We start from the raw sequence: 27,351 nt of genomic DNA on the forward strand, positions 1-27,351 counted from the left end.
GAGAAAAGAAAAAAGGACCAAAGGGAGAGCAATAGTGTAGCAACAGCGTAAATTCATCCAAAAAGATGTTTACAATGCCACTATTCATCTTCCTCCAAGCTTAGTAAATAGAATGAAACCATCATAGCTGTAAAATAAAACCATCCAGATGAAATAATAAGGCTTAATAAGCAGCTGAAATGTCTCATACCTACATAATGCAGTAATCAAGGCTGTACGGCCCCTGGGGTACAAGCATGAATTATGGAAATTAAAGACTAATTAACTTAAAGGTTAAGAGCTTGTGCTTGACTATGATTGACAGGTGAGTGTGTTTCATGACTGCATTAATTTAGAACTAGATATAGGAGGAATTCTTCGAGGAGGTATATATTCTGATTTGAATGGGCCAGTTACACTGTCATTGCTGCAGTGACATGACATTTTTCACATCTGTTTAACGGTATTCCTCAAGTACATCCTGCCCCTTGGCGACGATATTCAGCTCTGCCCCTGTTACCTTCCTTGACTCCATGACCACCACTCTGCTGTCTGACTGCTTGTTGTTCCTCCAGATCAAAGCCGTTCAGTTCAGCTGCTGCCAAAAACTCTGCACCCTGGACTGCCCACTCCAACCTGTCCCACTGCCTACACCCTGTCCTTTATTAAATCCTGCTTTGCTATTTTAACTCAATTATCATTCTTGTCTGTGCCATTAACCGCACCCCCCCCCCCCCCACTTCAATATAATGAATTCAGAGCTCGTTTTGGTTTACAAATCACCACCCCCCCCAGCTTCACCTGACCTTGATCCTGGACTTCAGCCCTACGCCCAGCACACATCCTCCACTCCAATGACACTGGCCTCCTCTGGCTCCGGGAGGGAGGGAGGGCTTCAGCATTGATTCTATAGATAAAGAAGATAACAGTCTAAGCAAGTACCTTTGCAGTAAAGATACTAATTTGACCGCAAATGTTTTGTGGGTCTCTGCTAGTTTAAAGTAAATCAATTGCATAAGTTAATAGAGCAGATACAGAACCTCTGAAAGGTTTATACCAGAACCCACCATCATTATTGATGCTGACCTGAGCTTCTGGGCCAAGAGAGAGGCCAAGAAACCAAACTCAGATCAGTGGTTAAACTAGTTCGAGGTATAGTTTTACCCTAACTTGATCGTAAATTTTAAATTGTCTGTAAAATGTTCAGGATTTCTGATGGATTGCATACATTTTCTGACTGACTCACATTCTGCTATTTGTTTATGAACTCTTGAGAAGACTTCAGTATATATTGTCCGCCATTAGCTATTTACTTGTTCACTGATATTAAGCTCCAGATTTGGTTTCTCTGCATGCTATTATCCAATATTCAGTTGTCTCAACAGTTCGGTGAGTAACGGCATTGACTGGTGTGGCATTGAGCCAAACAGATCAGGAAGGTTCAACCCCTGTCTCTGTTACAGGGCAGCAGTGTGTTCTAGACTGATCTCAATGCTCATGGCCTAGGATGGCGGGGGCGGTCAGGGAAACCCACCCTGGCTCCCGATCCAGATTGCTTTCCTGTGACGCCTGTCAGAAACTACCCCTATTATGTTGGGTGCAGCTGGAATCAGGTCCAGTTGCAATACCCTCCACAGCTGAATACATTGCTGAGCCTCATAACCTGCAGATCTCCAGTGCAGCAAGAGTTAGCACCATCAGAAGGGAGAGGAAAAATACTGCCTTTCATTTTCTGCAACAACAGTGTTTTTCTATGGACAAGATGATCCTGTGATAAGTAATACAGTATATCTTCTATATATTTTTGCAAATAGTGTGTGTCAAACTTTAAATCTGCCCATAGATCAAAAAAATCTGTTGCACTTTTTTGATTACCTGCAATTTCACAAGAACCAATCAAAAAATGCTTACATTACTTTCTCTGGGTACATCTCTCACAAATCATTTTCAAATCTTTTTGTTGTGTATGCAATAACTCAATAGACTGAATACTGTAAACTCCAAACAGGTACAAACCTGGCTCTACTTTATTCGGGCCCAAAGTGATCACATTACAAGATGACTGGCCTTTTATACCTGGGCCACACACACGTGCGCACAATGAACTCCGACAGTGACGCCACCTGGTGGCTAGTAAACCCAAGCATACATACCTGACACTTTTCAGCGGGCAGATTGTTTTCTCACCCACCCCCTACAAATACAATTTATAATGGAACACCTTAAATAAACAATTCAACCCTCTCACAGCAAACAACAAAACGTACCATATCTCTCGCCCAACTAATTTTCCGACATGTCATACAACTTTCACCCTTAGCGGCCTGGGCTCCCTTGGGCCAAAGACTTGCCTTCTCCCTCTTTCTTATGATTTTTATAATTTTCCTGGGCTTCCCTCCCGATCTTTTTAGGACTCCACACATGAACTGTCTGATTTCCCCCCACCTCCCCACCCTCTCCTGACCTGACTGTCCTCTGCCTGGACACATCACGGAGTGAGATGATCATCATCATCATAGGCAGTCCCTCGGAATCGAGGAAGACTTGCTTCCACTCTTAACATGAGTCCTTAGGTGACTGAACAGTCCAATATGAGAACCACAGTCTGTGTCACAAGTGGGACAGATAGTCGTTGAGGGAAAGGGTGGGTGGAACTGGTTTTCGGCACGCTCTTTCCGCTGCCTGCGCATGATTTCTGCATGCTCTCAGCAACGAGACTTGAGGTGCTCAGCGCCCTCCCGGATGCCTCCACTTGGGGCAGTCTTTGGCCAGGGACTCCCAGGTGTCAGTGGGGATGTTGCACTTTATCAGGGAGGCTTTGAGGGTTCTACTCGGAACTCCTTCACGACAAACAAGCCAAAGGTGGGCAGAGGAAACATTACAAGGACTGAGTGAGTTTTGTACCTGCTATTAATCTTCTTCATTGTAACTCCAGTGGATGTGATGTTTGCCATTTTGTTCTGGGGCCTCAACTCTTCACCAAATTTATTAATGACTTGGATGAAGGAATAGCAAGTTTTATATACAGGTTTTCAGATGGCACTGAATTAGTAGGGACAGCAAGTAGTGCAGATGGGAGCAGGAAGTTGCAAAAGGGACATAGACAGATTAAGTGAGTGGGAAAAACTATGGCAGATGGAGTTTATGTTGGCCAAGTGTGAGGTCATCCACATCGAACCTAAGAAAGATAAATTGGAGTATTTTCTAAATGGATACGAGGAACTTTAGAGAAATAAAGACCTAAAAATTGGCATCCTTAGCACCTCCTTGGGGGAGATAACATGGCGCTGACGACTTACCGCTCGGATGCAGTGAGATGAACAACTCCCGCTAACTTCAGTGGGAGGTTTGCGGCGGCAGTAAGATGTTGCGTCCCGATCTCCTTCGCCTGGAGATGGCGACATCATTGTCCTGCGCGCCACACAGTGCCCTGAACCCGAACTTCGGTTCCATCCCCTGCAGCATTGCTGGGCAAAAACACTGACCGCTGCATGTGGCATTGATGGATCAGGCCGGCACTCTGCTGGAGTGCATGGGGCTGATGGGGCCGGATCGTGGCTGCCGTCGGGGACCAGCTCACTGGTCCCAATGTTGAGCCTGCAGCGATGGCCCTTCCCTTTAAGGGAGGGAAGTAGCCTCGGATCATGGCAGCGCTATACCACTCCCACCCCACCTGCGTCCTGTCACGCTCCAGGACAGAAGAGTAACACTTGATTTAATGCTGCACTTCCTTCCAGGAGTTTTTAAAAGCTGAAAAACCTTCGCGCCTGACGCTAATATTTTCAACTTCCAAAGTTAGCACCCCAAAGAGATTTTGGAGTCCAAATACACAAACCATTTAAAGCTATTGGATAGGTACACAAAGCCATCAATAAGTCTAATGGAAAGTTGGCCTTTATCACAAGGGGGATGTAATACCAAGGAGAGGAAGTTGTGCTTCAGTTGTATAGCGCCTTGGTCAGACCCTATCTGGAGTACTACATTCAGTTATGGGCAATGCATCTCATGGAGGATTATATTGGCCTTGGAGGGGATGCAGTGCAGATTCACCAGAATGATACTGTTATGTATGCAATAAAGGTACAAACTGAGTACTGTTTAACTGAACAAGGTACAACCTTGGCTCTGCTTTATTATGGCCCAAAGTGCCTGACTCACAAAAAGGCTGGCCTTTTATACCAGAGCAGCACCATGTACATGCTGCTCAGTGGCCTCCAACAATGGCACCATCTGGTGGCTACAAACAGCATGTTCATACATGACAATACCCTCCTCTGAGATCTTATCACAGTCTTTTACAGGTTGAGACGGTCCAGTGCTTTACACTCCCCGGTTGACCGTCTCAGTTCGATTCTGGCCTTGGATGAATGTTCGGAGTCTGTTGTGGCTGGTGGCTGGATGGCTGACTTGTTAAACATAGAAAATAGAAACATAGAATGGCAGGAGTAGGCCATTCAGCCCTTCGAGCCTGCACCGCTCGGGTGGCAATGGCCATGTTAGGAATTGCAAGTCCATTTTTATTGAACAAGTCCGTGATGGAAATTCCGGGTTCACTGATGACCCTTTAGTCCACTGAAAGCTGCTGATAGGTTGGTTGGTCGTCGACGGTTTCTTTGTTCGACTGCTCTGGCTCATCTGTGTGCCTCAGCTTTGTTTGATCCACGTATTTCCTGCAAGTTTGCCCATTCTTGAGCTTAATAACAAATACTCTGTTGCCCTCCTTGGCCATGACTGTACCAGCAATCCATTTGGGACTCTGACCATAATTCAATACATATACAGGATCATTAACAGAAATCTCACGTGACACAGTTGCGCAATTGTGGTACCCTTAGAAACATAGAAACATAGCAAATAGGTGCCGGAGTAGGCCATCCGGCCCTTCGAGCCTGCACCACCATTCAATAAGATAATAGCTGATCATTCCTTCAGTATCCCGTTCCCGCTTTCTCTCCATACCCCTTGATCCCTTTAGCCCCAAGGGCCATATCTAACTCCCTCTTGAATTTATCCAATGAACTGGCATCAACAACTCTCTGCGGTAGGGAATTCCATTGGTTTACAACTCTCTGAGTAAAGAAGTTCCTTCTCATCTCAGTCCTAAATGGCTTACCCCTTATCCTAAGACTATGTCCCCTGGTTCTGGACTTCCCCAACATCGGGAACGTTCTTCCTGCATCTAACTTGTTGACTCTGCCTTCTGTATTCAACATGATTACTTAAATCCAGGTGTACAAGAGATAACTTGGTCTTAAGACCTCTTTTAATCATGAGTTCAGCAGGCGAGACCCCTGTCAATGTGTGGGGTCTTGTCCTGTAACTCAGCAGTATGCAAGACAAGCGGGTCTGCAGTGATCCTTGGGTTACTCTCCTCATGCTTTGCTTAATAATTTGTACTGCACATTCTGCTTGCCCGTTGGACGCAGGCTTGAACGGTGCTGACCTTACATGCTTTATGCCGTTAAGTTGTACAAACTCCTGAAACTCCTGACTGGTGAAGCACAACCCATTGTCGCTCACCACTATGTCAGGCAGACCATGTGTCGCGAACATGACATTGAGATTCTCTATGGTTGCCGTCGATGTACTGGATGACATGATTATGCATTCTATCCACTTCGAATAAGCATCCACCACCACTAAAAACATCTTGCCCAGGAAGGGACCTGCAAAATCTACATGGATCCTGGACCAAGGTTTGGATGACCATGACCACAGATTCCGCGGCGATTCCGCTGGTGCTTTGCTGAGCTGCGTGCAGGTGTTGCACTGATGCACACATGCTTCCAGCTCAATCAATTCGTGGGACCTGGCGATGGCCTTCATCATCACCAAAGCAGGATAAGGGCTGTGTAACTCACGCACAAACTTCTCTCCCCCTTTCTTAGGCCTTACAACTCGATTGCCCCACAATATGCAATCTGCTTGAATAGACAGTTCATCCTTGCGACGACTGTATGGTTTGGCCTTCTCGCACATTTGCTTAGATATGACAGACCAATCCCCTTTGAGGATTCAACCCTTTACCACTGATAATATTGGGTCCTGGCTGTCCAGGTCTTAATTTATTGAGCCGTGACAGGGGTACCTTCGCTCTCAAAAAATCCATGGTTAACATTAAATATGCCGGTTGTGGCATTTCCACCTCCGGTGTGGGCAACAGCAACTGGCTCAAAGCATGGGCACAATTCTCTGTGCCAGGTCTGTGGCGAAAGACATAATCATAGGCAGATAATTTCAGCGCCCACCTTTGGATGCGGGATGAAGCGTTGGTATTGATACCTTTGCTCTTGGAAAGCAATGAAATGAGCGGCTTGTGATCGGTCTCTAATTCAAACCTCAGACCGAACAGGTATTGATGCATCTTTTTAATACCGTACACACACACTAAAGCTTCTTTTTCTACCATACTGTAGGCTCTTTCTGCTTTAGACAAACTTTTGGACGCATACGTGACAGATTGAAGTTTTCCCGATTCGTTGGCTTGTTGTAACACGCAACCAGTTCCATATGACGATGCGTCACAGGCCAAAACTAAACGTTTACATGGGTCATAATGTACCAGCAGCTTATTCGAGCAAAGCAGATTGGTGGCTTTCTTGAAAGCTCTGTCTTGCAATGTGCCCCACACTCAGTTGTTGCCTTTTCTCAATAGCATGTGCAGTGGTTCAAGTAAGGTGCTCAATTTAGGTAGGAAGTTACTGAAGTAGTCGAGTAAACCAGGAACAAATGCAGCTCCATCACGTTCTGCGGCTTGAGTGCATTCTTGATGGCTTTGGTTAACACGTCAGTAGATCTGATGCCATCAGCGGCGATTTTCCTCCCGAGGAATTCGACCTCCGGTGCCGTGAAGACACACTTCGAGTGTTTAAGTCTGAGTCCCACTCTGTCCAAACGCAGTAGAACCTATTCCAGGTTGTTCAGATGTTCCTTGGAGTCACGACCGGCGATCTGGATGTCATCTTGGAACATGACGGTTCTGGGAACGGACTTCAGTAGACTTTCCATATTCCTCTGGAATATTGCTGCAGCCGAGCGAATTCCAAACGGGCACCTGTGGTAAATAAACAATCCTTTGCACGTGTTAATGCATGTAAGTCGCTTCGACGTCTCGACCAACTCTTGCATCATATAGGCCAACATCAAGTCCAGTTTTGTGAACGACTTCCCTCCGGCTAGCGTCGCAAACAAGTCATCAGCCTTCGGTAACGGGTACCGATCTTGTTTCAAAACCCTGTTGATCGTAGCCTTGTAGTCTCCACAGATTCTGACTGTTCCATCACTTTTCAGCACAGGAACAATGGGGCTGGCCCATTCATTACATTCAACCGGTGATATGATCCCTTCACGCTGGAGTCTGTCCAGTTCAATTTCGACCTTCTCCCTCATCATATACGGAACTGCCCGAGCTTTATGATGGACGGGTCTTGCATCTGAGTCCACGTGGATCTGCACCTTGGCTCCCGTGAAGTTGCCGATACCCGGTTTGAACAGCGAGGGGAACTTGCTCAATACTTGGGCATATGTATCTTCCTCCGACGACAACGCCTTTATGTCGTTCCAGTCGCATCTGATTTTCTCCAACCAGCTCCTGCCGAGCAGCGTTGGGCCATTGCCTGGAACAATCCACAGCGGTAACTCGTGAACCACACCGTTATATGACACATTAATTTGTGCACTGCCAATCACCTTTATCAGTTCTTTGGTGTACGTGCGCAGCTTGGCGTTAACAGGGCTCAGCCTGGGCTTCACAGTCTTAGTATCCCACAGCTTATTAAATACCCTCTCGTTCATGATCGATTGACTCGCCCCTGTGTCCAGTTTCATCGATACCGGTATCCCGTTAAACTTCACATTAATCAAAATTGGTTTATTCTTGGTTATGAAAGAGTACAGTCCATACACTTCTTCCTCTGGCATCTCGGATGCGTATCCGGATCTGCGCTAGTCTGACTCTCATCCTCCATGTGGTGTGTTGCAGTTCGCTTACTCATCTGCTGACACTTGTGCTGAAGATGCCCCACTCTCAGACAGCCTTTGTAATTATATTGCTTAAATCGGCACTGCTGGTGCTGATGATTTCCCCACAACATCAACACGGAGAAGTCGGATACATTCCCGCTGGCGGACTTTGGGCAGCCACAGGTTTCACGAACACAGCTGGATAGGCCCTGCCATGTGCCGTTCTGCCGAACGCCGAATCAATCGCATTTACAGTACTTGCCAAAGTTCGGTTCTTCACCGATATTTGCTTTAGACTCCTGTCCGTCATCATACATGATTGAGCGATCTGGATGGCCCTTTTTAAATCCAACTCTGCCACCACCAGAAGTTTGCGCAGGATCACCCCGTGGTTGATACCGATAACGAAGAAGTCCCGCAGCATGTCTGCCAACACTGTCCCGAACTTGCACGGTCCCACTCGACGTCTCAGGTCAGCAACAAATTCCGCCGCGCTCTGGCCCTCTGATCGAACATATCTATAAAACCTGTATCTCCTGATGATGATGCCGTCATCTGGCTTGAGGTGCTCCCGTACCAATGTACACAGCTCCTCGTACCTTTTCTCTGTTGGATCACTCGGCATGAGTAGATTCTTTATCAGACTCTTTGAACCGCACACAGTGAGGAACACGGCCCGGCGCCGATCTGCATCGGCGACCCCCTTCATTTTGTTGGCCACGAAATACTGGTTCAAACAGCTCACAAAGCCTTCCCAATCTTCTCCCTCCACGAATCGTTCTAAAAATCCAATCGTGCTCATTTTGCAAACAAAGGTTCTTGTATTCTTGTCGCCAAATGTTACGTATGCAATAAAGGTTCAAACTGAGTACTGTTTAACTGAACAAGGTACACCCTTGGTTCTGTTTTATTATGGCCCAAAGTGCCTGACTCACAAAAAGGCTGGCCTTTTATACCAGAGCAGCACCATGTGCGTGCTGCTTAGTGGCCTCCAACAATGACATACATAACAGATACCAAGGCTTAGAGGGTTAAATTATGAGGACGGAGGGAGTGGGGAAGAAATGGAGAAAAAGGGAAAGAAAAATAAATACAAAAACATTTTGTGGAGAGCTTCTATACAGTTAAAAAATAATCTTCCTATTTAAACTTCAGATACTTGTAGCAGTCACGCGTTACTGCATCAGTAGCAAGAGTTGTGTTTACGAACTCAATAAAATGGACTCAGTTCAAAAAAAAGATACTCCCAAGATATGATTTAACACTACTCAAGCGTGATGCAGATGGCTATCATACCCCTTGTGCTCTTTGATGTTTCTTCACGCAGATATCTCAGCCCTGTTTGAGCGTGTACAAGATCTCCCTCACTTCATCAGTGCAAAGGTTCAGCTGTGAATTTCTCCCAGCGCTGGGACAGGATCTGTTTGCTCCCAGAGTAAATATTGAAGTGTCCACCTTGATGTCAAAATGCAAGCTGTTCGGGCTGTACCGTGGTCCCAGAGCTGACACTTGCATTTGCCAGTGATTTCTAAGCAAATGGTACACTCAAAGATGTCTGTATCCAACAGGATCATACAAACTAACTGACGTAGTGAAAGCACACCTCCATAGTTCTCAGTTGTTGGGAGAGAAGTAAAAAGCAACATTTGCATTTATATAGCGCCTTTCATGTTCCAAGGATGTCCCAAAGCCATTTGCAGCCAATGAATTACTTTTGAAGTGCAGTCACTGTTACATTGTAGCCAAATGAAGTAAGCGATTTGTGCACAGTAAGACCCCACACACAGCTGAGATGAATGACCAGAGAATCTGTTTTGGTGGTGTTGGTTGAGGATGGAATGTTGGGCAGGAAACCAGAAGAACTCTCCTAGTCTTTGAATCATCCCATGGGATCTTTTACATCCACCTGAGAGGGCAGAAAGGCCTTAGTTTAACATCTCATTAGAAAAACAGCACCTCCTGACAATTCTCAGTAATGCGCTGAGGTATCAGCCTAGATTTTGCGCTATGTCCTGGAGTGAGTCTTGAACCCCAAACTTTCAGTCCGAGGAAAGAGTGCTGCCACTGAGCCAAGCTGGCACTTAGCTTCTTGCATAAATGTCAAGGCTGCCAATATCAACTTTGATCATTGCAGTGTGCTCACCAGTCAGGGTCGAACTCAAAACCATGGTGTAGAAATGATAGTCTGCTGACTCACTAAATCAGCAGCTCACACTAGTTTTGCATTCTAATATTGATATTTCTTTGTAGATCCTTGTGATGTAGATCCCTGTTAACCTGTGTAATGCTGTCTGACACTGCAACTACAGTGTGTTTATTGCCTACATACAATTTGAAGCATATAAACAAATGTACTACATATGAGTCAATTCACAGTTTGAATATGGTTTATTTTGGTGTACAGGTTAAACAACTATAGGAGATCCAAGGGAAGAATGGTCATCAATTCCCCACATTGCATTCACTCCAAAAGTACTTCATTGGCTGTAAAGCGCTTTGAGATGTCCGGTGGTCATGAAAGGCACCAAATAAATGCTGTCTTTCTTTCAATTGTAAAAGCCATAAATTATCACTATCGAAACACGGTTAAAGTATTGCAAATGGACATTTTCTAGATGCAGTTTTTAATAGTCATAAAATCTGTCTTTTGTATATGTACAAAGGGACATAACTGCCATATTAAACGCTGCATGAAGCTGGAGTTATCCAGTCCCCTCGTGCAGCCCATTATCCTTCATCAAGTGAAATACAAACTGCCAATAAATCCGCTCCTTAGGGTGTTTCAGAACTCATAGCTCAGTCATTAACAAGTGCATAAATCACCTGGTGACGGCGGGTTCACACAACACTCCAACTCACTGCCGTGTGGAAGCAAATATTCCTTCATATGATCCACTGAATTATTAAATGTTTCATTGCCATCTGGATAATACAATTCTTGATGGGGAGCTGTCCTGAAGAAGTAAGAAAGAAAGGTTCAGGCATGGGAGAATTTTCAAAGTTCTGGTGCAGCCCAGAAATATTTGGGAAGCTTTGACTCCTATATCAGTCTGTCACAAGCAAAACGCCAAAACTCTCCATACATTTTAACATTGGTTACTGCCCTGTAATACAGGCCATTGGTTACTGCCCTGTAATAGGGGCCATTGGTTACTGCCCTGTAATAGGGACTATTGGTTACTGCCCTGTAATAGGGGCTATTAGTTACTGCCCTGTAATAGGAGCCATTGGTTACTGCCCTGTAATAGGGACTTTGATTACTGCCCTGTAATAGGGACTATTGGTTATGTTATGTATGTAAACATTGTAAGACTTGCCACCAGAGGGCACAACTGTTGGAGGCCTAAGGGTCACCTGCACACCTCGTGCAAGGGAGTATAAAAGGTTGTCTGCCATGCTGCTCAGGCACTCTGGAGTTGTATTAAAGAGACTAAGGTCACATCAGTTTTAGCTCACAGTACTCAGTCTTGTGGAGTTCCTCCATACTTAACAATTGGCGACGAGTAACAGATTACGAACTTTCACGCGGTCATGGCTGCCGTTGGTATTTTAGAGAGATTTGTTGAGGCTGATGATTGGGAAGCCTTCGTTGAGCGTCTCGACCAGTACTTCGTGGCCAACGAGCTGGATGGGGACGATACAGCGATCAAGCGCAGGGCAATTCTCCTCACCGTGTGTGGGTCCACAATATACTGCCTCATCAAGAATCTGCTAGCACCGGAGAAACCAATGGAGAAGACATATACAGAGTTGTGTATGCTGGTTCGGGTACTTGGGCACATGTATCCTCCTCTGACGACAACGCCTTGATGTTGTTCCAGTCGCATCTGATTTTTACAGGTTAGTTCCTGCCGAACAGCGTTGGGCCATTGCCTGGGACAATCCATAGCGGTAACTCGTGCACCGCAACGTCATACGACACTTTAATTGTGGCACTGCCAATCACCGTTATGAGTTCTTTGGTGTATGTGCGCAACTTGGCATTGATTCGACTCAGCCTGGGCCTCACCGCCTTAGTATCCCACAACTTGTTAAATGCCCTCTGGCTCATTATCGATTGACTCGCCCCTGTGTCCAGTTCTATCGATACTGGCACCCCATTAAATTTCACGTTGATTATTATCGGTTTGCTCTTAGTTAGGAACGAGTACAGTCCACACACTTCCTCCTCTGGTATCTCGGATTGCGTATCCGGATCTGCGCTAGTTTGACCATCATCCTCCACGTGGTGTGTCGCAGCACGCGTGCTCATCTGCGGACCTGGCGCTGGAGATGCCCCATTCTCAGGCAGCCTTTGCAACTATATTGCTTAAATCGGCACTGCTGATGTCGGTGATTTCCCCACAATGCTAACACGGAGAAATCAGATGCATTCCCGCTGGCGGACTTTGGACAGGCACAGGTTTCGCGTACGCAGTGGGGTAGGCCCTGCCATGTGCCCCTCTGCCGAACGCCTAATCAATCATATTTACAGTACTTGCCGAGTTTCGATTTTTCACTGATATCTGCTTTAGACTTCTATCCGTCGTCATGCATGACAGAGCGATCGTGATGGCCCTGTTCAAGTCCAACGTTTCCACCGCCAGTAGTTTACGCAGGATCACCTCGTGGTTGATGCCAATTACAAAGAAGTCCCGCAGCATGTCTGCCAACACAGCCCCCGAACTTACACGGTCCCGCTAGACGTCTCAGGTCGGCAACGAATTCCGCCGCATTCTGGCCCTCTGAGCGAACATGCGTGTAAAATCTGTATCTTCATTTGGCTTAAGGTGGTCCTGTACCAGTGTACACAATTCTTCATACGTCTTCTCTGTTGGACTCACAGGCAGGAGTAGATTCTTTATCAGACCATAAATTTTTGGATCGCAAACCGCGAGGAACACCACCCGGCGCCAATCTGCATCGCCGACCTCCTCCATTTTGCTGACCACGAAGAACTGGCTCAAACGGCTCACAAAGTCTGCCCAATCTTTTCCTTCCACAAATCGCTCCAATAATCCAATTGTGCTCATTTTTGCATACAAAGGTTCTTGTTGCCTCATCGCCAAATGTTGTGTATGCAATAACTGTTAGACTGAGTACTGTTTAACTCCAAGAGGTATAATCTTGGCTCTGCTTTATTAAGGCCCAAAGTGACTAATATACAAAATGGCTGGCCTTTTATACTTGGGCTGCACACACGTGCGTGCAGCCCAATGGCCTCCAACAGTGACGCCATCTAGTGGCTAGTGATCCCAAAAGTACATACTCTCTTAGTTCTGATATTGTCATGTATCAGGAAAGACTGAACAGGCTGGGACTCTTTTCTCCAGAGAAGAGAAGATTGAGAGGTGACCTGATTGTGGCCTTTAAAATGATGAAGAGGTTCGATAGGGTAGACAAGATGTTTACACTTGTGGGAGAGTCCACAACTAGGGGCCATTAATATAAGATAGTCACTAATAAATAAAATAAGGAATTCAGGAAAAAACATCTTGGCTCAGAGAGAGGTTAGACTGTGGAACTCACTACCACAGGGAGTGGTTGAGTGGCGAATAGCATAAGGGGAAGTTAAATGAATACACGAGGGTGAAAGGAATCAAAGGATATGGTGCTAGTGAGATGCAGTAAGGTGGGAGGAGGCTCGTGTGCAGCATTAACACCGGCACAGACCTGTCGGGCTGAATGGCCGGTTTCTGTGCTGTAAATCCGATGTAATCTTTTAATATCATCTCCTCTTCTCTGACGAGCCTCTTGTTGTTGCAGCATGTTATTTACGAATACCCGGTCAAGACCTGCCCTGCCACTTGTGCCTTCTCCTGCACACTGAGCCATGAAGCAGCGATGCATAACATTTACCAACTTGCGAGGCCAAAATTGCCCCTTTCTGAAAGGCCCGTTATCGTCTCCGGGAGATGCTAACGGAGCAATAGGGACCTTTCGCCCGGGGGCAGGTGGCGACCCGTCCGGAATTGCCCCGGGATGGCAGTGCTGAAACCGGCTTTGTGCCACGCACCGTAGTTTTGGCCCTGGGTGATGGTGCAATCGCCGTGCACACCGACCCCTTATCGCCCCCTGCTGACCCCTTTACATCCGGCGGGAGAATTCGTCCGGCGGCAGCGAGGTTGGCATGAGGCGATGCCACGGATAGCTTCGCGGCTCATAAAGCTGTGGAGGCTGGGGCGCCCCGTCCGCCCTTAAAGGGGAGGGCCTTGCGCCGCGGCCGTCATCTTTGTTTTTGTCGGCCGACTGCAGTCAGCATGACAATGGCGGCCGCTGGTTAGGCCGGGCCGCCAACAGGCATCCCCTCTTGGGTGCTGGCCCGGCCAAAACCCTCCCTGGTGGCCCAATGGGCTCCAGGAAAGCGGCTGCAGAGTTCGCACCGCCCCTCCCCTTTAAAGGAAGGGGAGGGTCGTTGTGACGCCTTCAATACCGCCCCGCAGATTGCTTTCATTCAAAGGTGACGGGTGCTAAATTTTCATTTAATTCAAATTGTGTGCCCCAAACGGGGGTAGGGTAATTTCGTCCCCTTGGAATCTAAACCAATTGGACTTTCCCAATTGATAACTGACTAATTGAAGTCTCTGATTAACATAACATGCCTGTTCTCACACACCCTTCTTGTCTCTTCATATAGAATCCTTCTCGTGTAGACCTGGTGGTTTGTAGCTACCCTTTAATGTCAGCTTGGATTAACCACATTAGAGATTTCTAACTGGATTAATTCTTTCTGTGGCTTACCCCTTTCATGGCAAATATAGGGAATCTTCCTGATGTACTGAAGACTAGAGGAAATTTTCCCCTTACGTGTGGTGGCTCTTTGTTCAATCAATTTTTATATTTTTGCCCAAGAGTATAATGAGTAGCTGTATCTGAAGGTTTATAAGCTCGAATCTGTGCCTTCGATACACTGGGTTAAAGTCCTGCCAATCCCTTCACTGTAAGCAAGCGCACAAAAGTGGTGTGCAGTTTTTGACTCCGGACCAAGATGGTGTTGCAATATTCAAGCTGGAAATCTTTGTAATATCGTGAAGCTGTCACCAAAAGCAAAAATATATTGTAATAAATGAAGGAATGACTTGGGAGAGTTTCTAACACATTTCTTTTTTATTGAGAAATCCGTGGGAAGAGGGCCAAGGAGACCATCAAAGATGGAAAGAGTTGGGGAGAAGATTGAATAAATCAGGAAGCAGAGAGTAGACAATCAGAAGATAGGTTTTAAAAACAAATTCGTTTTAAGAAGAGAAGTCTTTTAGTACCACAGATTTTAAGGTCCGAGGAAGAATTATTTAAAGTAACAGTGAGTCTTGACTGCAACAGAGTAAAAATCAGGGACGAGCAAGGACGTGATGAATGTTGTATTTAGAGCCGACAGAGAAAAATTCAGAGGAATAGTGGCCACAGTAGTATCAATTTTGCCCATGACTTGCTCCAATTTTTTTTGAGTAAGTTGTTTTTTCTGGTGTAAGTTAAAAAAAACGCCATTTTCCCCAATAAACTTACTCCAGAGTAACTCAGTTAGGTACGATTTTTTTTGGTTGAGTTTTTTTTTCAAAAGGGGGCATTCCCAGCCACTTACCCCAGTTTTGGCCATGTATGCCACTTTGGCCAGCTAAAACTTACTCCAAATCCACTTAGGTCAGCGTATGTGGCCAGCTCTGAAAAACATTGCAGCAGTTAAGAATTCGGTGCAGGTTAGTACATTTAAAGCACCAAGACTTACAAAGCACAAAAATAAGCATTCAATAACAAATAAAAAATACCAGGAAGCTGAGGACCTACACCAAGACTTGTAAAAGCACTAAACAAACCACAAAAAGTAATAAGCAATCAACCAATAACAAATAAAAAATAGAAGTCCTACCTTTGTGCCAGAAACAAGTTTTTTTTTAAGTTCCTTCCCCCCGCCATCAAAAATCTCTCCTCCTCCCCACCCCCCCCAATCAAAACTCTCCTCACTAAACAAAGCACAACCATCAATAAATCAAAAATAAAACTCAAGTCCTACCTCGGCCTGGTAAGTCAGCGGGCAGTCCGGCCGGTGCGGGAGGCCACTCGGCCAGGGATATGGGCTGTGAGCATCGGGTCCTGCTCACAGCCCGCAGGACATGCTGGGAGGGCAGGAGCATGCGCGCAGACTCCACTGCGCATGCGCGCAGCTGCCAGCAGTGTTTTCTGCGCTGGTCTGTTGCTCCAGCCCCCACTGCACTATGTACGCCACACTGGGACATCGGAGACTTGGCAGGGCGGGCAGGATGGGCCCACTTTTTTTTGCCGCTGTTTCCAGTGCGTGAAGTCAGCGCATTTAGGGTAAGTGCGCCGAAAAAAAGGGTCGGGGAAAATTGGGTCCAATAACATGGAGAAAAATAAGAAAAATTGGGAAAAAGGGAGAGATGAGAGGTGAGAGAAGTGTTGCTGGAACCAATGGATGCAGTGTATTTGGATTTCCAGAAAGCATTCGATAGGGTGTCACATAAAAGGTTACTGCACAAGATAAAAGCTCACGCGATTCGGGGTAATATATTACCATGGATAGCGGATTGGCTAACTAACAGAAAACAGATTTTTCTTGTATCCTCTCCAGGAGTGTGATCATGATCAGGGCTGGAGCAAGAACAGGCACCCATGTTATTTCAGTGATATTTTTATGTACTTTGAATGTGTGACTGTTCATTGAATTGTCTTGAAGCTGGTACTAACACTCTGCAATTGTTCACTCTGCTCTTCTCTCTCTCTGCCTCTGTTTATATCTCTGTCTGTACATATATGCTTCTCTATCTGCCTCTCTCTACTCTCTGTTCGCCTCTCTCTGTGTCTCTATGCCCCTCTCTCTTTGTCTCTCTTTCACTATGTGCCCCTTTCTCACTCTGTATGCCGCTCTCTCTCTCTCTCTGTCTCTATGCCCCTCTATTTGCCTCTCTTTCTCTATGTCTCTCTATGCCCCTCTCTCTGTCTCTCTCTCACTGTGCCCCTCTCTCTCTGTCTCTGTGCCTCTCTCCCTATGTCTCTCTCTATGTCTCTCTCGCTCTGTGCCTCTCTCCCTATGTCTCTCTCTATGTCTCTCTCGCTCTGTGCCTCTCCCCTTATGCAGATATTGATGAATGCCGCTTACACAATGGTGGCTGTGACCATGTCTGCAGGAACACCATTGGAAGCTTTGAGTGCAGCTGCAAAAAAGGCTACAAACTACTGACCAATGAAAGGACTTGTCAAGGTGAGTCAACATTCGCAAGTTATTGTTTCTAAGTTTATGGTGCAGCCACTGCAATCTCACCTTTATTTGCAATTTTCAGTTTACTTCCTTGAGCTGGGATGTTGGAGATGGTTTTCTCTGCATTAAAACAGAATGCAGCTGCTGCAGTGTGGTAACTTACCAACTACCCCTTGGATGGACATGGTGTGTTTGGTGCTTCTGCTGTGGCAATATTATCTGCCGCAGTTTTATCTGTTGTCTGTTAAAACCAGGAAGATTAGATTTTAGATGTGGCCGTTAATTTTCTCTGACAGACTTGAAGGATAGAGATATTTTGGGGATGAACGTAATTGTATATAAATCATTTGTGTAGATATCATAAACCTCACCAGTGTTTGATTCTGTTTGTGAGGGAGGGCAGGCAATGGAGTGTGAGAACATACTTCACAAAGTGTTACTGTGTCACCCGATTAGGATCAGAGTTTTATTCTTGCTGGATATGATATCCATTTCACAAACAGGTCTGGCCAGGAATATTTACAATGTATAGGATCTCCACTTTCCACGTACTAAAGTTACTAAGTTGTGAAGTAATTTTTTAATCTAGATGACAGTGCTACAATCCAAAAATAAAATTTCTCAAGGGATGAAAATTCCATTGGCCCAGCATTTCTCTGAGGGTCAGGACCCTCACAATCCATGAGAGTAAAGTCACTTTGACCTGTGACCGAGGATTGTTGGATCGCTGCAGTCCCACTTTATGGCCACTGGAGGGAGAGCAACTATTTCCACAGGTCACTGGGGTCCTCTGGTGGTGGAAGCTGGGTATTGCGGCTTTGCGCTCTTGTAGCTTGTGTACACTGACAGAGTGAGGCCCTGGACTGGACTGGCAAGGCCACAAAATCATCTAGTACACCGGTTGTATAGAAACAATGCCTCAGACTTGCAGTCATTATTCTAGCTTTTTATTTCCATTGAGTTGCATTATTTATTATCTGGTTCCAGTAAGCTATTTTCTGTTTCTCTCCCTTTGCCTTTTAAAAAAAAATCTTTCTGCACTATGTGGCAGCCCTTGCAAAAATGTCAGCCAGGCCTTGATCCCGGCCCTTTGCCAATTCTTCGCTACCCCCAGGTTCCAGGAGGAATGTGAGAACCTCCTGAGATGATCGATACTCAAATCTTTCCTCCCTTTCAGTTGGAAATTGTCTATTTTCCGCACAACATTTTCCGTTAATTAAGAAAATACATCGGGAACTCATTGCATGGTAAATTATGGATCTGAAATTGCCAAAGTGGGGGCTGTTTTGTTCTGCAGGCTCACACGCATTGGAAGTAGGATTGACATTGCCCAGTCTCATCAATAGAATCCTTACAGGCAGCAGAGGGCAGAGATGTTCATCCTATCAGCAAGGGCTGGATTTGAGCCAAGTTGCCAGAGCTGAAAGGCCAGTGTGTTAATCCACTCTAGCACCCCACTTTCTGACAATTAGAGAACTTAAAATTGAGTTTACACATGAAATAAAAAGGGAAACTACATTAGGGTTAGGACTGGAGATCTGAAATAAAAACAGAAGACGTTAGAAACATACAGCAGGTCAGTTAGCATTTGTAAAAAGAAAAGGCAGATTAGACATTTCAGGTGTCTACTCTTTATCTGAATGACGTTTTTCCTTTACAGATGCTGACTGACCTGTGCATAACCAGCATTTTCTGTTTTTATTCATTTACAAATCTGCATTTAGTTCATCTCGAAAGTTTTGTTAGGACATAATAAATTATCATGATTAAATATATAACTAATATAGATATTTTAATTCGACATTTAAAATTCAAATATAATGAAACCTGGAAAGACATAGAGACGGAGCTCAATCTACAGGTGAATCATCATCATAGGCAGTCCCTCGAAATCGAGACTTGCTTCCATTCTACAAATGAGTTCTTAAGTGACTGAACAGTCCAGTATGAGAGTTACAGTCACTGTCACAGGTCGGACAGACAGTGGTTGAAGGAAAGGGTGGGTGGGACTGGTTTGCCGCACGCTCCTTCCGCTGCCTGTGCTTGTTTGCTGCATGCTCTCGGCGACGAGACACGAGGTGCTCAGCGCCTTCCCGGATGCTCTTCCTCCACTTAGGGCGGTCTTTGGCCAGGGACTCCCAGGTGTCGATGGGGATGTTGCATTTTATCAAGGAGGCTTTGAGGGTGTCCTTGAAACCTTTCCTCTGTCCACCTGGGGATCGCTTGCCATGTAGAAGTTCCGAGTAGAGCGCTTGCTTTGGGAATCTTGTGTCAGGCATGCAGGCAATGTGGCCTGTCCAACGGAGCTGGTCGAGTGTGGTCAGTGCTTCGATGCTGGGGATGTTGGCCTGGTCGAGGGCGCTGACGTTGATGCGTCTGTCCTCCCAGGGAATTTGCAGGATCTTGCGGAGACATCGTTGGTGGTATTCCTCCAATGATTTGAGTTAGCTGCTGTATATGGTCCACATCTCTGAGCCATACATAACTGTGTGGTGATGTGTTGTGTATTGGGAGAGGGAGGGAGCTGCTGTCTGCACAGAGTTTCACTGACACTCTCAAGATGCTTGCATCATCCATTCACATCCATACAAAGATTCCTTGTGCCACAGAGCCAAAGCCTAGGTAACCTTCCAAAACTATTCTTTCCCTACAACCCCGCTATCCATAGCTGCTCTCAGATCACGTGAAACAACATTAGATGATAAACCACATAGCCCTATAATTCTAAGCTAGACAGCAATGAACCTTGTTACATGTGGGTTATTGGTGTTCTAGTCACAAGTGATCATTCGGTTGGTACATAAACCTCCACAATTATATTATTCGAATTATCACAGTTGATATCAGAAAGTGCCCCCTCACTATAAAGAGTATCGTTTCTTACAGATAGTAAAATTAATATAAGTCCTATTTTTCAACCAGACCACTATTTTTAAAATTCCAAACTGTGTTTTTCTGTATTTTGAGTTCCGACTCCTTCCTAGATTGCTGAATGTTTGCTTGATGCTATAAGAAGCGATGCAGCCCATTCATTGTATGATAGCTACAGAGAAATTGTTCACTGTGGCAAAGGCTTCAAATATCAATGTCTGCAAGTTGAAACTCAGGAATAGGAAGGTAAGTTAGGTGGGACATTTTCACACCGGGGGAATAGATTGTGGAGACAATATAAATGAGATGCATTTTGTACAGAAGGAAATATGCAAGAAGGCAGATAGGGATTGAGATTAGTTAAAAAGGGACGTACTTATTTTCACCAACTTGCAGCACCTTTAATATCATAAACTTTTACAAAATATTTCACAGAGGAAAGAGGATTTAGGATAGGGATGTAGAGAGGATTTAGGAGAGATAGGCAGAGGGTTTAGAAAGAAAGACTTGCATTTATAGAGCACCTTTCACAACCACCGGACGTCTCAAAGCGCTTTATAGTCAATGAAGTACTTTTGGAGTATAGTCACTGTTGTAATGTGGGAAACGTGGCAGCCAATTTGCGCACAGCAAGCTCCCACAAACAGCAATGTGATAATGACCAGATAATCTGTTTTTGTTATGTTGCTTGAGGGATAAATATTGGCTAGGACACCGGGGATAACTCCCCTGCTCTTCTTCGAAATCGTGCCATGGGATCTTTTACATCCAATTGAGAGAGCAGATGGGGCCTCGGTTTATCGTCTCATCTGAAAGATGGCACCTCCGACAGTATAGCACTCCCTCAGTATTGTACTGGAATGTCAGCCTAGACTTTTGCGCTCAAGTCTCTGGAGTGGGATTTGAACACACAACCTTCTGATGCAGAGGCGAGAGTGCTACCCACTGAACCACAGCTGACAGTCAATAAAACAGGTTTTTAGAGGGCGGCACGCAGCAAAACAAAAGGGCTTTGGGAGGGAGTGCAGTGCTCAGCTCCGACAACCCACACTGCCGTCGGGACGTTTATTGCACAGAAACAAATGGGGTTTGTACCAAGGGGTCAGGTACTTGGCTTGCACAGAGTATTTTTACAGTAGCAGGTAATCTTATCACAGTGCCGTCACATCTTGGTACTCATCAAACACGCCACTGCTGTAATCGCTACAGGCTGACAGTCACGTATACACGTTGCAATACCCCTGTGGCTAAAGCCTTTTGGGGAGAAGCCAATGTCGGTGAGGGGTGGCCAGAGATTATCAGCGAGTCGCGTTCCTGATGCATTCAATGATTTAGAATGATGTTTTTGTTCGTCACAGAAACAAGAAATCAGGAGCGTGTCAGATAAAGGCTAGGGGTGAGTGCAGCTTGGAGCTGGCTCTTTAAAGGTGTGTCCTCCCCTGAGGAGGGATGAGAAGGATCTCATCTGGGATACCATTATAAACATACACAAAACCAAAATACCACGGATGCTGGAAATCTGAAAAATAAACAGAAAATGCTGGACATGCTCAGCAGGTCCGGCAGCGTCTGTGGAGAGAGAAACTTACTCCTCCGACCCTACCCCCTCCGACCCTACCCCCTCCGACCCTACCCCCTCCGACCCTACCCCCTCCGACCCTACCCCCTCAGACCCTACCCCCTCCGACCCTACCCCCTCCGACCCTACCCCCTCCGACCCTACCCCCTCAGACCCTAGTCAAAGGGCAGGAGAGTTATTCTGTGCCTTCAAATCTATCTCTCTTTCTCCCTTTCTCTCTTTTGTTCTATCTCTTTCTCTCCTTTCTTTCTTTCTTTCTCTCTTTCTCTCTTTCTCTGTCTCTTTCTATCTCTGTGGATTTTGGCCCCTTACAGATAGTAAGCAGTCTCCAGAGCTCACTGGCTCCAGGGTCACGCTCCTAACATCAGAGAAAGACTCATATTCCGCAAGGTTTGAACCAGCAACATGTTTCAGTATTTAACCATGTGACTTTGGTGTAAAAGCCGTCCTTCTAAGATCAGGCGGGTAATATTCTCCAGAAGCTAACTAACCTGGCGCTCGCCTGTTTTTCTGCCGCAACCTGTGGTGCTTCCAACGGCTTGTCCATTTTACATCTTTTGACAGTCCCTGCACTGAATTCAAACACCTGAGGAGAAATCTACTTTACAGCCCAGTATCCGAGATACTTTTAATTCATTTTTCAAGAATAAGCAGCAGTGCCCAATCAACACCGACTCGTTTAGATTATTGTTTATACAAAGAAATAGCAATGCTGAAATATAGAATCAGACCAGAAGTCAGGAATGAGCCAGTAACACAATCAAAGTGAGGAGCTCATGGCCCCACTCCAAGACACGAGCACATAATCCAGGTTGACACCTCGGTGCAGTGCTGAGGGAGCTCTGCAGTATCAGAGGGGCAGTACTGAGAGAGCTCTGCAGTATCAGAGGGGCAGTACTGAGGGAGCTCTGCAGTATCAGAGCGGCAGTACTGAGGGAGCGCTGCAGTATCAGAGGGGCAGTACTGAGGGAGTGCTGCAGTATCAGAGGGGCAGTACTGAGGGAGCTCTACAGTATCAGAGGGGCAGTACTGAGGGAGCTCTGCAGTATCAGAGGGGCAGTGCTGAGGGAGCTCTGCAGTATCAGAGGGGCAGTACTGAGGGAGCTCTGCAGTATCAGAGGGGCAGTGCTGAGGGAGCTCTGCAGTATCAGAGGGGCAGTACTGAGGGAGCTCTGCAGTATCAGAGGGGCAGTACTGAGGGAGCTCTGCAGTATCAGAGGGGCAGTACTGAGGGAGCGCTGCAATATCAGAGGGGCAGTACTGAGGGAGCTCTGCAGTATCAGAGGGACAGTGCTGAGGGAGCTCTGCAGTATCAGAGGGGCAGTGCTGAGGGAGCGCTGAAGTGTCAGAGGGGCAGTGCTGAGGGAGCGCTGAAGTGTCAGAGGGGCAGTGCTGAGGGAGCGCTGAAGTGTCAGAGGGACAGTACTGAGGGAGCGCTGAAGTTTCAGAGGGGCAGTACTGAGGGAGCGCTGAAGTGTCAGAGGGGCAGTGCTGAGGGAGCTCTGTAGTATCAGAGGGGCAGTACTGAGGGAGCTCTGCAGTATCAGAGGGGCAGTACTGAGGGAGCTCTGCAGTATCAGAGGGGCAGTACTGAGGGAGCTCTGCAGTATCAGAGGGGCAGTACTGAGGGAGCTCTGCAGTATCAGAGGGGCAGTACTGAGGGAGCTCTGCAGTATCAGAGGGGCAGTACTGAGGGAGCGCTGCAGTATCAGAGGGGCCGTACTGAGGGAGCTCTGCAGTATCAGAGGGGCAGTACTGAGGGAGCTCTGCAGTATCAGAGGGGCAGTACTGAGGGAGCTCTGCAGTATCAGAGGGGCAGTACTGAGGGAGCGGTGCAGTATCAGAGGGGCAGTACTGAGGGAGCGCTGCAGTATCAGAGGGGCAGTACTGAGGGAGCGCTGCAGTATCAGAGGGGCAGTACTGAGGGAGCTCTGCAGTATCAGAGGGGCAGTACTGAGGGAGCTCTGCAGTATCAGAGGGGCAGTACTGAGGGAGCGCTGCAATATCAGAGGGGCAGTACTGAGGGAGCTCTGCAATATCAGAGGGACAGTGCTGAGGGAGCTCTGCAGTATCAGAGGGGCAGTACTGAGAGAGCTCTGCAGTATCAGAGGGGCAGTACTGAGGGAGCTCTGCAGTATCAGAGGGGCAGTACTGAGGGAGCGCTGCAGTATCAGAGGGGCAGTACTGAGGGAGCTCTGCAGTATCAGAGGGGCAGTACTGAGGGAGCGCTGCAATATCAGAGGGGCAGTACTGAGGGAGCTCTGCAGTATCAGAGGGACAGTGCTGAGGGAGCTCTGCAGTATCAGAGGGGCAGTGCTGAGGGAGCGCTGAAGTGTCAGAGGGGCAGTGCTGAGGGAGCGCTGAAGTGTCAGAGGGGCAGTGCTGAGGGAGCGCTGAAGTGTCAGAGGGGCAGTGCTGAGGGAGCGCTGAAGTGTCAGAGGGACAGTACTGAGGGAGCGCTGAAGTTTCAGAGGGGCAGTGCTGAGGGAGCGCTGAAGTGTCAGAGGGGCAGTGCTGAGGGAGCTCTGTAGTATCAGAGGGGCAGTGCTGAGGGAGCGCTGAAGTGTCAGAGGGACAGTACTGAGGGGACGCTGCACTGTTGGAGGGGCAGTGCTGTTGGAGCGCTGCACTGTCGGAGGGGCAATGCTGAGGGAGTGCTGCACTGTCAGAGAGGCAGTGCTGAGGATAATATTCAAGATCACCAGAGCAAAGTTTCAGTATTGCTTCTTTGTCCGAATCACCTGTTCGACAACAGTTGGAGTACTGTGGGCAGTTCTGGCCACTCCGTTCCTGGAAGGATAATCAGGCCATGCGGCTTCACTGACATTAATAGTTGGGCCTTTGAAAGATTCACTAGAGTGATGCCAGGAATCAGAGGCTATAATTGGGAAGAATTGCTGCTTTTTTCACAAACAGGGAAAGTTAAGGGGGGCCTATTGGAGGTTTTTTAAATTCTGAATTGTTTTGAGAGCGATTGATGAATCAGTGAGAAAGAAAATTAGACTCAGACAATTATTAATAACGGAACAAAGAGGGAAGTCAAAGAACATTTTTTGGAGTCATTGCAACAGGGAATATTTTGCCAAAAGTGGTTATTGAGGCAGAGAGAGTGCATCATTTAAAACGGAACTGAACAATGTATTGGAAAAGGCAGAATATAAAAGGATGAAAATACAAGGATATGGAATTAGAACAAATAGCTCAGTGGAAGAGCTGAGTGCAGTAAAGATGCAGTGAGCCTCTGGGCTTTATTTACTGCCACAGTTATGACTGTGTATCTGAACACTTGTCCTTTAAATGGTTTGGATCCCACACAGATTGATATAATCCCTGATATCTGTAGAGTTCCTGTCAAATCAAGTCACAACTGATTTCTTCGTCAGTGCAAGTCGACAATATAAAACTTCCCATAGTTTGGAATAATTGGCACTTTCACTCGTGCCCTGGATATCCTGATTACTGGAAGTCAAGAGTGTTCCAAACTAGCCCACAGGATGTAACCATTGCTGTTCCAGAATAAAGAGGGTGACATAGAGGCATCAAGGATGGCTGCTACACTGATGGAAAATTAGCGTTGGCACTTCAGTAGAGCAAAGTAGCAGGAGCTTCAGTCTCTACCTTACTGATTGGCCAAAGCTGTGTTTGTCTGCCTGTCTGTCAATCTGTCTTGCTCGCTGTCTCTCCATATCTTTCTTTCTTTCTCTCTCCCTTTTTCTTTTACATTCTTTTCTTTTTTTTGTCTCGCTTTCTGTGGATTTTGGCACCTTACGGATAGTGAGCAGTCTCCAGGCTGTTACCAGCTCACTGGCTCTGAGACTATACCCACTACTTTTAGTTTTCCCTATGACATCGTTAACTAAAACTAGGGGGTATATTCTCAGAATAAGGGGCTGCCCATTTAAAATTGAGATGAGGAGGTATTTCTTCTCTCAGAGGGTTGTAAATCTGTGGAATTTTCTGCCCCAGAGAGCTGTGGAGGCTGGGTTATTGAATATATTTAAGGCGGAGATAGTCAGATTTTTGAGCGATAAGGGAATAAAGGGGTTATGGGGAGTGGGCAGGGAAGTGAATCCATGATCAGATCAGCCATGATCTTATTAAATGGCGGAGCAGGCACGAGGGGCCACATGGCCACATGGCCTATTCATGTTCTTATTTCATATTTCATAATGGATACAGCATCAGATACAGCATCGATCAATGGGTCAGATACAGCTTCGATCAATGGGTCAGATACAGCATCGATCAATGGGTCAGGTACAGCATCGATCAATGGGTCAGATACAGCATCGATCAATGTGTCAGATACAGCATCGATCAATGGGTCAGATGCAGCATCGATCAATGGGTCAGATACAGCATCGATCAATGGGTCAGGTACAGCATCGATCAATGGGTCAGATACAGCATCGATCAATGGGTCAGATACAGCATCGATCGATGGGTCAGATACAGCATCGATCAATGGGTGAGGTACAGCATCGATCAATGGGTCAGGTACAGCATCGATCAATGGGTGAGGTACAGCATCGATCAATGGGTCAGGTACAGCATCGATCAATGGGTCAGATACAGCATCGATCAATGGGTGAGGTACAGCATCGATCAATGGGTCAGATACAGCATCGATCAATGGGTCAGATACAGCATCGATCAATGAGTCAGATACAATATCGATCAATGGGTCAGATACAGCATCGATCAATGGGTCAGATACAGCATCGATCAATGGGTCAGATACATCATCGATCAATGGGTCAGGTACAGCATCGATCAATGGGTCAGGTACAGCATCGATCAATGGGTCAGGTACAGCATCGATCAATGGGTCAGGTACAGCATCGATCAATGGGTCAGATACAGCATCGATCAATCGGTCAGGTACAGCATCGATCAATGGGTCAGCTACAGCATCGATCAATGGGTCAGATACAGCATCGATCAATGGGTCAGATACAGCATCGATCAATGGGTCAGATACAGCATCGATCAATGGGTCAGATACAGCATCGATCAATGAGTCAGATACAACATCGATCAATGGGTCAGGTACAGCATCGATCAATGGGTCAGATACAGCATCGATCAATGGGTCAGGTACAGCATCGATCAATGGGTCAGCTACAGCATCGATCAATGGGTCAGGTACAGCATCGATCAATGGGTCAGATACAGCATCGATCAATGGGTCAGATACAGCATCGATCAATGGGTCAGGTACAGCATCGATCAATGGGTCAGATACAGCATCGATCAATGGGTCAGATACAGCATCGATCAATGGGTCAGATACAGCATCGATCAATGGGTCAGATACAGCATCGATCAATGAGTCAGATACAACATCGATCAATGGGTCAGGTACAGCATCGATCAATGGGTCAGATACAGCATCGATCAATGGGTCAGATACAGCATCGATCAATGGGTCAGCTACAGCATCGATCAATGGGTCAGATACAGCATCGATCAATGGGTCAGATACAGCATCGATCAATGGGTCAGATACAGCATCGATCAATGGGTCAGGTACAGCATCGATCAATGGGTCAGATACAGCATCGATCAATGGGTCAGATACAGCATCGATCAATGGGTCAAGTACAGCATCGATCAATGGGTCAGAGACAGCATCGATCAATGGGTCAGATACAACATCGATCAATGGGTCAGATACAGCATCGATCAATGGGTCAGATACAGCATCGATCAATGGGTCAGATACAGCATCGATCAATGGGTCAGATACAGCATCGATCAATGGGTCAGG

At 46.5% G+C, this 27,351-nt stretch overlaps 1 protein-coding gene across 1 annotated transcript in view; it reads left to right on the forward strand.

The window, feature by feature from the left end:
- Nucleotides 1-27,351, forward strand: part of LOC139227823 (signal peptide, CUB and EGF-like domain-containing protein 3) — a 454,761-nt gene that overhangs the window by 337,868 nt on the left and 89,542 nt on the right. The window contains exon 8 of the mRNA XM_070858892.1: nt 17,012-17,134. Coding sequence (XP_070714993.1) covers nt 17,012-17,134 — 123 coding nt within the window. The remainder of the gene's footprint in view (nt 1-17,011; nt 17,135-27,351) is intronic.

Source organism: Pristiophorus japonicus, chromosome 17 (genome assembly GCF_044704955.1).
Source record: "Pristiophorus japonicus isolate sPriJap1 chromosome 17, sPriJap1.hap1, whole genome shotgun sequence".
Classification (NCBI taxonomy): domain Eukaryota; kingdom Metazoa; phylum Chordata; class Chondrichthyes; family Pristiophoridae; genus Pristiophorus; species Pristiophorus japonicus.